The sequence below is a fragment of the Prionailurus bengalensis genome, chromosome E4 (genome assembly GCF_016509475.1).
Source record: "Prionailurus bengalensis isolate Pbe53 chromosome E4, Fcat_Pben_1.1_paternal_pri, whole genome shotgun sequence".
NCBI lineage: Eukaryota > Metazoa > Chordata > Mammalia > Carnivora > Felidae > Prionailurus > Prionailurus bengalensis.
This window is the reverse complement of record NC_057360.1, coordinates 203,545-214,427: the sequence shown is the minus strand read 5'-3', so window position 1 is coordinate 214,427 and position 10,883 is coordinate 203,545. Positions and strand designations below refer to the sequence as shown.

The 10,883-nt window shown below is 62.4% G+C and overlaps 1 protein-coding gene across 1 annotated transcript; it reads left to right on the top strand.

Annotated features, from left to right (window-relative positions):
* The first annotated feature begins 4,746 nt into the window (after positions 1-4,746).
* Positions 4,747-5,727, top strand: LOC122476428 (proline-rich proteoglycan 2-like). Its single transcript, XM_043569065.1, has 2 exons — positions 4,747-5,323; positions 5,438-5,727. The coding sequence occupies exons 1-2, from the start codon at positions 4,747-4,749 to the stop codon at positions 5,725-5,727; spliced, it is 867 nt and encodes a 288-aa protein (XP_043425000.1).
* The last annotated feature ends 5,156 nt before the right edge of the window (positions 5,728-10,883 follow it).

The following is a 10,883-nucleotide window of genomic DNA, read 5'->3' as shown; positions in this document are numbered from 1 at the left end:
CCCCCTGCCTCCCTGGGACTCTATCCCTATCTCCCTGGAGCCCCATCCCCCATATCTCCAGAACACCTCCCCCCCACCCCCAGAATCCCTCCCCAGGACCCTACCCCCTGCCCCCCCGGGACCCCATCCCCCTGCCTCCCTGGGACTCCATCCCCATCTCCCTGGAGCCCCATCCCCCACATCTCCAGAACACCTCCCCCCCACCCCCAGAATCCCTCCCCAGGACCCTACCCCCGGCCTCCCCAGAACCCCATCCCCCTGCCTCCCTGGGACTCCATCCCCATCTCCCTGGAGCCCCATCCCCCACATCTCCAGAACACCTCCCCCCCACCCCCAGAATCCCTCCCCGGGACCCCACCCCCCTCTCCCTTGAGCCTCACCCCCTGCCGACTGAGCCCACACTGCAGATGCTCATGTAGCAAGAGGCGAGTGGGGGGTCCTGCTTCTTTCCTCAGATGCTGGGCCCAGACAGGGCGGGACTGGAACGAGGCCGAGGGGCTCCTGCATCCACAGCTTGTCCCAGCCTCAGAGGCCCCCAAGGTGGTGGCCCGGGAACCGGGAAGACGCGTCCCGTCCGGCGGGAGCACCGCACCGTGTGCCCCAGGACTGGGCCGTGCCCGTCCCGGACAAGCAGGTGCCTCTGCTGCCGGAACGGAGGTTCAGGTGGGGCGCGGGTGACCTTTGGTAGTGACTCGGAGAGCAAGAGTTTCGGTGCAGGACCCGAGAACTGACTCCTGTTCATTTCAGTGTTGAGAGTTGTAGGCAAGGGGTGACGGTCTGACCCTGGCAGCCAGCTGTGGAGACGAGCCGCAGGCAGTGGGTGGGGGCCGGGCAGGAGTCAGGACAAACCAGGCCCATTCGGGCACTCGGTGGGACACGGGGCAGGAGGGGCACCGGCCTCGCCTACTGACTCACTGTCCAGGTCACAAGTGGCCCCAGGCCTGGGCCCCCGAGGACAAGCCAGGCCATAGTCCACACCTACGGCTGCTGGGGCAGCGGGGAGGGGAGAGCCACCCACCCTCCGGAGGCCCGAGGGTGTGTTCCCGTCGTACTGGGAAGGTCGTTGTTCGCACTCCTTACCTGTCGGGATTCTGAGCCTCGGAACCTCGGAGAACAGATATATTCATGCTGCCGTCACTCGGGACACATTTGTTGGGCACAGTAACGACACCAGCAGTAAAGGGATGAACGGCCTCCCAGGATTGGGCCGTCGGCCCGCTGTCCACACTGCAGAGTGTCTGCAAGCCTTAGGAATCCACATCTCCACTCAAAGGGGAGAAAATGGAGGGTCAAGGAGGCTCCAGGAAGTGGCCGGGCTCTCTGGAGGCGAGCGGAGACTGGCTTCAAACCAAACACGTTCGGCACTGAGACTCCACAAAGGAAGCCTCTGTCCAAGTCTGGGTGAAAGGCTGATGGGGGGCGGCTCTCCCAGGAGCGGGAGGGCAGATAGAGGGGCTGTGGCGTCTGAGGAGGCAGACGTCCCCCGGCCACTGGCCGCCCAGCCACCTGGCCCTTCGGGACAAAGCCAGGGGGCCGTGGCTGGTGCTGCCCTCTGCGGCGAGTCTAACCGGCCCGCCCAGGCAGGAGCTCCCCGGGCATCACCCCTTCTCCTCCTGTGTCCTGCACACAGTCCTCCCACATTCCGCAGCCCTGCCCTGACCGTGCCTGTCCCCGCTCGTGCATTCAGAGCTCAGGCCAGACTGCAGAGCTGCCGGGGACCTGCCACAGGGGCCACGTCGACCCCCCGTGGACTCTCGTCTGCTTCTACGTCTGCTTACGGGCGGGCGGCCCGAAAGACCGGTACCGCCTGGGAAACACCAATTGAAGATTTCTGGAGTGTGGTCTCTGTGGCAGGCCCTGAAGTCAGTGCTGAGGTGACAAAGGTGAGTGAGACATGACGACCTGTGATAAGGAGCCGAAGCCACAGCTATGACAAGACAGCGGGGCTTCCTCCCCCAGCAGAGCCGCGGTCTGCTGACCTTCCCGGGGTCTCGGGGCTTGGCTCTGCCTTCCCCCAGGACACCTGCCACCTCCTGTGTCCCCGCCCAGGGCAGGACTGGGAACCGCCGGGGCCCGGACATCCCCACGACTGCTGGTCTGCTCATCGACATGTACGTCTTGGGCACCTGCCTTATGCCCTGCGCTGGACACAGAGTCCCAACCAGCAGGCGGGTCCCTGACCTCAAGGAGTGTGACGCCCGACGATCTACACAACAGACGAATACGAGCCCTGTGATGCGAGGGGCCAAACGGGGTGGTTCGAGGGGCCGCTTCAGCAAGGTGGTGGCTGATGTGATGTGGCGGGGGCTCTGGAGAAGGAGGAGGACCTGTTGGTGCCGGAGGCAGCACTCCAGGCAGGGGTGCGTGCTGGGGCGAGCAGGGCCAGCAGGGGCGCGGAGGTCAGCGCGGCAGGTGGCCCTGGGAGGGGAGGGCAGGGGGCACGCGGTCCTGGCAGAGTTATGGGGACAGGGAAGGTGGAGCCGGCGTTGGCAAGGCGAACGCTTGACCCTCTCTCCGTTTTCCAGAAAGGGACAGAAATCACGCGCACAGGCCCAGCTTCCCTCAGGTCAGCAGCAGCCGTCATCACGAACGGGGCTGCTGGAGACGCTTGGGAATGACACCAACGATGCGATGTCTGATTTTTATCAAATCTCGTAAGCCAACTGTTAAAGAGTGCGCGCTATTCCAGCAGGAATGACTTTCCTCCGTGCCCAGCCCAGGACCACCCAGAAGCCCTCAGCGGATCTGAGAAAATCACCGTGGACGCCCGGCCCTGACCTGAGGGCTCCAGCCTGCGACGGGGGTCCCAACCCTCCTGGGGCCACAGGAGAATCTCAAGTGTCACCAAACAGGACCGTTTCAACTCGGAAGTTCTGGTCATAAAACTGAACTTTTAGGCCCAAAACCAAGCATAACGCCAGCCCCGTCCCGCCCACGTGGGGTCTCAGGGCAGCCTGGCCCAGGGGGCTGCACAGAGGGTGTCAGTTCTGGTCCCGGTTCCGTCGTCTCCCCATTTCTGCCGGGGTCATGGTGTCTGTCCTTTCCTTCCCGCCGGGAGCCCGAGGCCAACGCCGTGAAGACACCACTGCGGTATTTGTAGGACCAATGTGGGCTCCGTGCTGGGGAGCTGGGCTGTGTGCACCCAGGAAGTACCCTCGTGGTCAAAGCACCTCTTGCAATTGCTGATGAAAACGAGGCAGGGATGCCAACTGTCACCACTTCTATTTAACTTTGTCCCTGAAGAAGGAAGGGACACAATTTCTCCCTTGGGGGAGAGATTGGACACAGAGTAAAGCTGTCGCCGTCAGCGGACGGTGTGACTGAGCATGCAGAAAGTCCGAAATACTCTATAAACAATTTGGATTAATAAGGTCATGGACGAAGGTCAACATACAAAAATTAGGTGTATTTCTACACGCGAGCAAAAGAGAATTAGGGAGAATCTCTCAGCGTCATTTACAATGACATCAGCAAGGATCGGGTGTCCAGGAAGCAGCCGGACGAAGGATGGGAGAGAGTCTGTGCTGAGTGTTCACGTGGCGGACAGACGTACACGGTTTGTGAACAAGACTCGGCATTTAGAACTCGGATGCTCCCTAGAGAGATCTATCATCATACTCAGAACCCCTGCAGGTTTTTTGTTTTTTGTTTGAGAACAGTTTTTTGTTTGTGTGGAATCCCACTGGGCCTGGATTGATCAGACAAGTCTTGAAGGAGAGCCATGTGGGAGAGCGAGCGGAAAGACAGACACGGAGACCCAGGGCTGAGTGGCGTCGGCTGCGCGTGGTCCCAGGGCGGCGACTTGGGCAGGGAGAAGGTCTGGTCAGCTGGCCCCGCGTCCATGAGGAAACTCTGCACAAAAGTTAACTCCAGACCAACCCTAGCCCTCATGTCAGGAAAAAAACAAAAAAGAATAACACGGCCAGAAAAAACCACGGCGGAATATCTCCGTGACCTTGGAGCAAGCAGAGATCTCTTGAATTAGACACAGACACTTCAACCGCAAAGGAAAGTTGGAGAAACGAGGCTTCGCTGAAGTCAAGAAATTCTGTTCCTCAAAAGACCCCACAAGAGCGTGAACAGACAAGCCTCCTTCCCCTCTCTCCCGTGGCAACAGGGTGGGGGTCTGGGCCCAGCGCCCCCTTGTCCTAGGACGGAGAACGATGACCCCGTGACCCGAGGGGAAGCAGACTCCGTCTGACGCCTCGCAGGTGTTTGGCAGAAATCTGACAGGAAAGGCTGGCTGGAGGTGGGACCTGGGTGGCCTCTCCCTCCGGGGCCCCCGCTCCGTGCCGAGGAGCCTGATCCGCCATGCCCACCCTCGTCCTGGCCCCGTGCTCACGGTCGGCTGGACCCCCGGCCTGCGCGTCTCTGTGGGGTTAGCCACCGACGCCCCCAGAGCCTCCTGGGGTCAAAGCCCACACCCGCCGCCGTAATAACTAGGTGGTAAGAGAGCCCGGGACAAGGGAGTCCCACGGGCAGGGCGGGACGGTGGCGGGTGCCTCCGCTGGCACTGACGTGTCGGGCCCTGAGCTGCGGGGAGGGCCAGACGGGGAGGCCGGCGGGTCAGCGACACGGGAGCCAGGGCGCCTGGGCTGCCCGCGGGAAGGGAGGGCGGGGAGACTGACGGGGGCCTTCTCGGGCGTCGGGCTCAGGAGCTGTGTTTGTGTTGACGCAGTCATAAATCAGCCCCACACGTAGGTGTTCCCAAGCGCCAACCCAGGAAAAACACTTGCATTTTCCCGGATGGAGTCAGTGTCCTGGAGGTTCCAGGCCCCGGGAGCCTTCCCTGTGCCACGCAGCCCCACTGCCCGGAGCTGCCAGGCCCTGGACGGGATGGGCTGCGGCGAGAGTGCCTGTAAGCAGAGGGAGTGGGACCAGCCCCCCAGCCGGCAGGTCCCCCAAGGCCACAGGCCCCCAGCCCGCAGCCCCCACAAGCCTGACAGGCCCCCCCAGACCACAGGCCCCCAGCCGGCAGCCCCCCCAAGCCTGACAGGCCCCCCCAGGCCACAGGCCCCCAGCCGACAGGTCCCCCAGGCCACAGGCCCCCAGCCCGCAGCCCCCCCAAGCCCGACAGGCCCCCCCAGACCACAGGCCCCCAGCCGGCAGGTCCCCCAGCCTGACAGCCCCCCCAGCCCCCAGCCCCCTGCCAAGCCTGACAGGCCCCCCAGACCACAGGCCCCCAGCCGGCAGGTCCCCCAGGCCACAGGCACCCAGCCCACAGCCCCCACAAGCCTGACAGGCCCCCCAGGCCACAGGCCCCCAGCCCGCAGCCCCCCCAAGCCCGACAGGCCCCCCCAGACCACAGGCCCCCAGCCGGCAGGTCCCCCAGGCCACAGGCCCCCAGCCGGCAGCCCCCCCAAGCCTGACAGGCTCCCCAGGCCATAGGCCCCTAGCTGGCAGACCCCCCAAGCCTGACAGGGCCCCCAGGCCACAGGCCCCCAGCTGGCAGCCCCCCCAAGCCTGACAGGCCCCCCAGGCCACAGGCCCCCAGCCCGCAGCCCCCACAAGCCTGACAGGCCCCCCCAGACCACAGGCCCCCAGCCGGCAGGTCCCCCAGGCCACAAGTCCCCAGCCGGCAGCCCCCCCAAGCCTGACAGGCCCCCCCAGGCCACAGGCCCCCAGCCGGCAGGTCCCCCAGGCCACAGGCCCCCAGCCCGCAGCCCCCACAAGCCCGACAGGCCCCCCCAGACCACAGGCCCCCAGCCGGCAGGTCCCCCAGCCTGACAGCCCCCCCAGCCCCCAGCCCCCTGCCAAGCCTGACAGGCCCCCAGACCACAGGCCCCCAGCCGGCAGGTCCCCCAGGCCACAGGCACCCAGCCCGCAGCCCCCACAAGCCTGACAGGCCCCCCAGGCCACAGGCCCCCAGCCCGCAGCCCCCCCAAGCCCGACAGGCCCCCCCAGACCACAGGCCCCCAGCCGGCAGGTCCCCCAGGCCACAAGCCCCCAGCCGGCAGCCCCCCCAAGCCTGACAGGCCCCCCCAAGCCACAGGCCCCCAGCCGGCAGGTCCCCCAGGCCACAGGCCTCCAGCCCGCAGCCCCCCCAAGCCTGACAGGCTCCCCAGGCCATAGGCCCCCAGCTGGCAGCCCCCCCAAGCCTGACAGGCCCCCCCAGGCCACAGGCCCCCAGCCGGCAGCCCCCCCAAGCCTGACAGGCCCCCCAGGCCACAGGCCCCCAGCCCGCAGCCCCCCCAAGCCTGACAGGCCCCCCAGGCCACAGGCCCCCAGCCCGCAGCCCCCCCAAGCCTGACAGGCCCCCCAGGCCACAGGCCCCCAGCCCGCAGCTCCCCCAAGCCCGACAGGCCCCCCCAGGCCACAGGCCCCCAGCCGGCAGGTCCCCCAGCCTGACAGTCCCCCCAGCCCACACCCCCCACCCCGAAGCCTGACAGAACCCCCCCAGGCCACAGGCCCCCAGCCGGCAGGTCCCCCAGCCCCCAGGCCCCCACCAAGCCCAACAGGCCCCCCAGGCCACAGGCCTCCAGCTGGCAGGTCCCCCAGCCTGACAGCACCCCCAAGCCGCAGCCCCCCTGCTGCGTCCCCCGCCTGTGCCCCCCGCCCCCCCCCCCCTCCGCCCTGCGTCCCACTGGACTCCACCGTGATCCCGTGTCCACTATCTCCAAACAGGGTCTGGTTCCGGGGGGGGCGGGGAAGGACTTCACTTCCCTTCCGAGGGGACACAGTCTGTCCTGAAACGCTCCACGTCCATGGCGCGCCCACCCCTTCTCACAGGCCAAGAGGCTCACACCCGCCTTTAGCTTCTGGGAAACTGGCGACCCCAGCAGCAGGCGTGAGGTGTCCAAGGTGACCACAAATGACAGACACCTGCACCCCCACGCGCCACGCTCTGCTCCTGGCCAGAAACACCGGGAAACACACCGGAGACAGCCCCGCATCCCGCCCTGGCCCCAGATTCTGACCAGCCGTCCGTCTCCCGGCCCCACCGCCCGGGTACCTGCGCGGCCTCGGCTTAGCCCCGAGGACGGGAGGCGGGAGAGTCACCGCGTAAGCAGTGTGGCTTCGTGGCGTGAACACGAGATCACGTGTCTGTAAAGTGGGCATTTCTTCCCATTGTGTGTTTGCTTAAACATGGAAGCTCCGGGGACAAAAGAGAAAATCCAGCCAGCGGAACCTGGAGGGTGCCTGGAGCCTTCCCCACAGAACACCTGTCACCTACACGACTCGGTGACTGGTCTCCCCGCAGGCGCTGAAGGCCGAGCGAGGGCAGACTCTGTCTCAGGGCCGGCACTGATGCCAGGCACAGATGTCCACCTGCCTCTCCCAGCAGCCTGTGTCCCCTCCGGCCTGGGTGCCTGGGCTGTTCCTTCCGGGGTGGCCGTGCAGCCATGGAGAGCTCTCCACACATTGTAAGTTTCCGTGTGGATGTGGCGCAGTGCCTGCCTCCAGGACCTTGTCCAGCTCCGTCAGATGCCAGGAAAGACTCTGGGAACCAGCGGCAAGAAGGCACCACCTCTGGGCCCAAAGCAGACGTGAGCCCTCCCCCGGGGAAGGGGTGTGTGGGGGGACCAAACCGCAGGTTATCTCAGGAAGGTCGCTCAGGAAAACTGCTAAGGAAACTTAAAACTCGTCGTTTCGTGTGCAGATTCTCCAGTCCAGGTGTTAGTGGCACTTGGATCTTCTCGAGGTCAGAGCTCTGTGTCCATAGCTCCCTCTGTCCTGCCTGCTGCGTCCGACCCCTGCAGGGCTCTGCGCCCCCGGCCGTGCCATCCGCCCCTCCTGGCCTCGGTTCTCAGGTCCCCAGTGGCATCGATGTCCCACCGACAGCCCGACAGTCTGCGACTGTCCCTCCCCAGACCCTCTGAGAGCTCCCCACAGACGCTCAGCCCCAAACCCAACTTGGCAGACCTTCCCCCGCCCCCCACCCCCTAAAAGCACGGCCGGTGCTCAGGAGTGGGGCAGCATTGGTGCACGAGCGTTTTCCAGGACGGGGACTCAGAGCCACCGTGGCCTCTCGCTGCCACGTCAGGACTGGGGTCTGCGCTGGTCTGGGCCGAGGCTCATTGGGGCTAGTGGCCTCACCCACCGTCCAGGCCACTTTTACCGAGAGGCCGCTCACTGGAGAGGAATCGTGTGCAGACCTCATCACCTCCACCCGTGTTCAAGTCCCATGGCCACATCTGAGCTTCACGGGGAGGAAATGAGAGACCGCCCTGCCACGGCCAGGAAACAAAGCTGTCGGGAGAATCTTGCAAAGCCGTCCCCGCAGAGACTGGACAGGACACCCTGGTGGGGGGACATGCCCACAGGCCCTGGGTGTGGAAAGGCCTCCCTGCTGGGCTGCAGACAAGTGGTCAGTCAGGGACTGAGAAGGGTTCCGGTGGATTCCTGCCTGGTCTTTACATGATCACCTGGACAGGCCACTGCCCACTGACGCGGCCTCGCTGCTCCTGGGTCCTCCGCCGGGATCACGGGCCAACGAAGGTCATTCTGTGAGCATCTGGTTGTCCAGCCAACTCTGGACAAAAAAGGACACCGTCCTTTCTGTGGCTCCGAGATGATCATGCGCTGTTGGTTCAGAAGACCTAACCCTCTTCCTCCTGTGACCCAGACCTGCAGAGCCCAGACTGAGGGGCCTGTCCCCTCTGGGACAGGGACACTTCCCCCCCAACATCAAACTGCTGGTCTCTTTTTTTTGGTTTAATGAAAGAAAGTTTGCTCATCACATAAGGATACACAACGCCGCTTCGAACTCCAAAGAGGGCGCAGATCCAGAGCAGCATCTGCCCACGAGCTGGCCCCCGGCGTGTTCAGTTCACCCCACCCCAGGCCCAGCCCTAACCTCCCAGCAGCCTGGCTGGGCACTCCCTCCCGCCTCCTCCCTGGTGGACGGGAGTCTATCTCCCTTCATGCACAACACCTGGAATGTTCTCTCCACGTCAGACCTCCGAGTCCACGCCATTACCCACGTGGACAGAGAGCCATCTAGGTCCGGTGACTTCTGCCCGATGGTGCTATTCCCCAGCTTTTGGGTTATCGGATCACCTTCCCTTAAGGAAATCGAATGACTCGACATGTTTTCTGGTTCCTCCACGTGCCCTTGGGTCCATGGCCCTCTTCTCCAGGTGGGCTGGCTCCCGAGGAAGCCACTGGGGGGTTGGGCATAGCCCCTGTCCACCCTGTCCAGTGTGCATTTTGGTGGAGCTGTTTGCACCGTTAGCTGGGAAAGTGGAAGTTTCAGAGGCTGTGAGGCCCAGACATGGTTACTAGAACATTTTAGAACAGTAGTTATAAACTGCGACTTCTGGGTAGAACCCCAAACCCCAGGGAAAATCCTAAACGTGGCAGGAAGTCGTGAAGACGAGGTCTTAGCCGAGGCACTGGTGTGCCTGCCTGTCCCTTGCTGCTTTCTCCATCCCTTCCCTGAGGCGGAGACTGTGACATTATAACATCCCCCTCCCCGCAGAGTCCTCGTGTTGTGTTGAGCAAGGCTCTGAGCTGCAGAGGACAGAATCTATCCTAGTGGTGTTCACAGCACAGGATTCCTAGTGGGACATCAGGAAACTCACTGAAATGCCACTGGAGACTCGGGCTCTGAGCTTCCAGAACAACTCGGGCGCCTCACTGGAGTCACTCTGGTACAGGAGCTCCTGGCGTCCTCACACCCAGGAGCAGCTGCGTGGGCCCGTCCCTGCTGGCATGATCACCTTCACCCCGAGTCGGACGTGGGTCCACGGGGCTGGCAGAGCCGGTGCCGGCAGCCTCAAGGTAAGCAGGGCTTCTGGATGTGATGGCGGGAAAGCAGGTTCACCACGGTGAGAAGCTTTCCAACTATGCTAACAGGCTGTTAAGTTTGGACAAAGCCCGGCTCACACAGATTCCCCTTTCTAGGCTCACGTCTGCATTTCCTGGTTCTGCAGAAGCCCCTGTTCAACCTTTCAGTTTAGGGCATCCGAAGAAGTCTGTAGAACAAAGGATTTGGATTTTGTTGTGACTTATTGGTTCTGCCACTTTTTTGCAGCCTTTCTGTATCGAGGAACGATTCTCAGCTGTTAATGGCCCCGAACTCTTGCTTTTGTTTTCCCCAGCTGCTGCCCCCAACACCTACCCAGATAGGTGCACTGGATCTGGGACCCCGAGGGACGCCCCGGCTCTGCTGCTACATTTCCCAATCTTTCTTGCCCTCAGTTTGCACATTATAAAGTCAGGTCACGCTGCCGACTTCAACAGTTGTTAAGGGTTGGATGACTGGTGGGTGAACCAGGGCCACATGGGCGGACATCAACACTTAGGATTCCTCACCCCTTCCCTTCCTCTCTTCCACCTCGAGTGGAGCCTCTCTGCTAAACTGTGCTAAATGATTTAGTTTCTGCTAAACTGCTAAATTATTATTTAAATAATTTAAACAATATTTAAAACAAAGAAAGTAAAAACCACCTATATTCCAGGCACATTGGGCAATTATGTAAGTAATGTAAAACCACTCCCTTGTTTGGTAATCAGTCCCTCACTGGACTCCACTACCCACAGGGAGCCTCTGCTACAAGTTTCATGTGTATCACTGTAAATATTTTATTCGAAACTCTTTTTTTCCCCCACTTAACAGGAAACCATGGGTATTTTCCCAGGTCAGCTTATAAATACCTGCATCACTATGTTAAGGGTGACACACAGTATCCCATAGTGTTACCGAACCATGGGTCCACTGGCAAACATCAGGTTATTTTCAAGTTCTTGTCGCCAACATCCCCACACATGTGTCCGACTCTCACTGGCATTTCCAGAGGAATGGGTCCTAAAACGGGACTCTTGTATCACAGACTATAAACGTTCACCGTGTTGTTAAAACTGCCATCTTGACATATTGTATTGATTTTCACTCATCCAAAACAGTGCCTCTTTCCCTCATTGTCCCCAGTCTTCAGTTC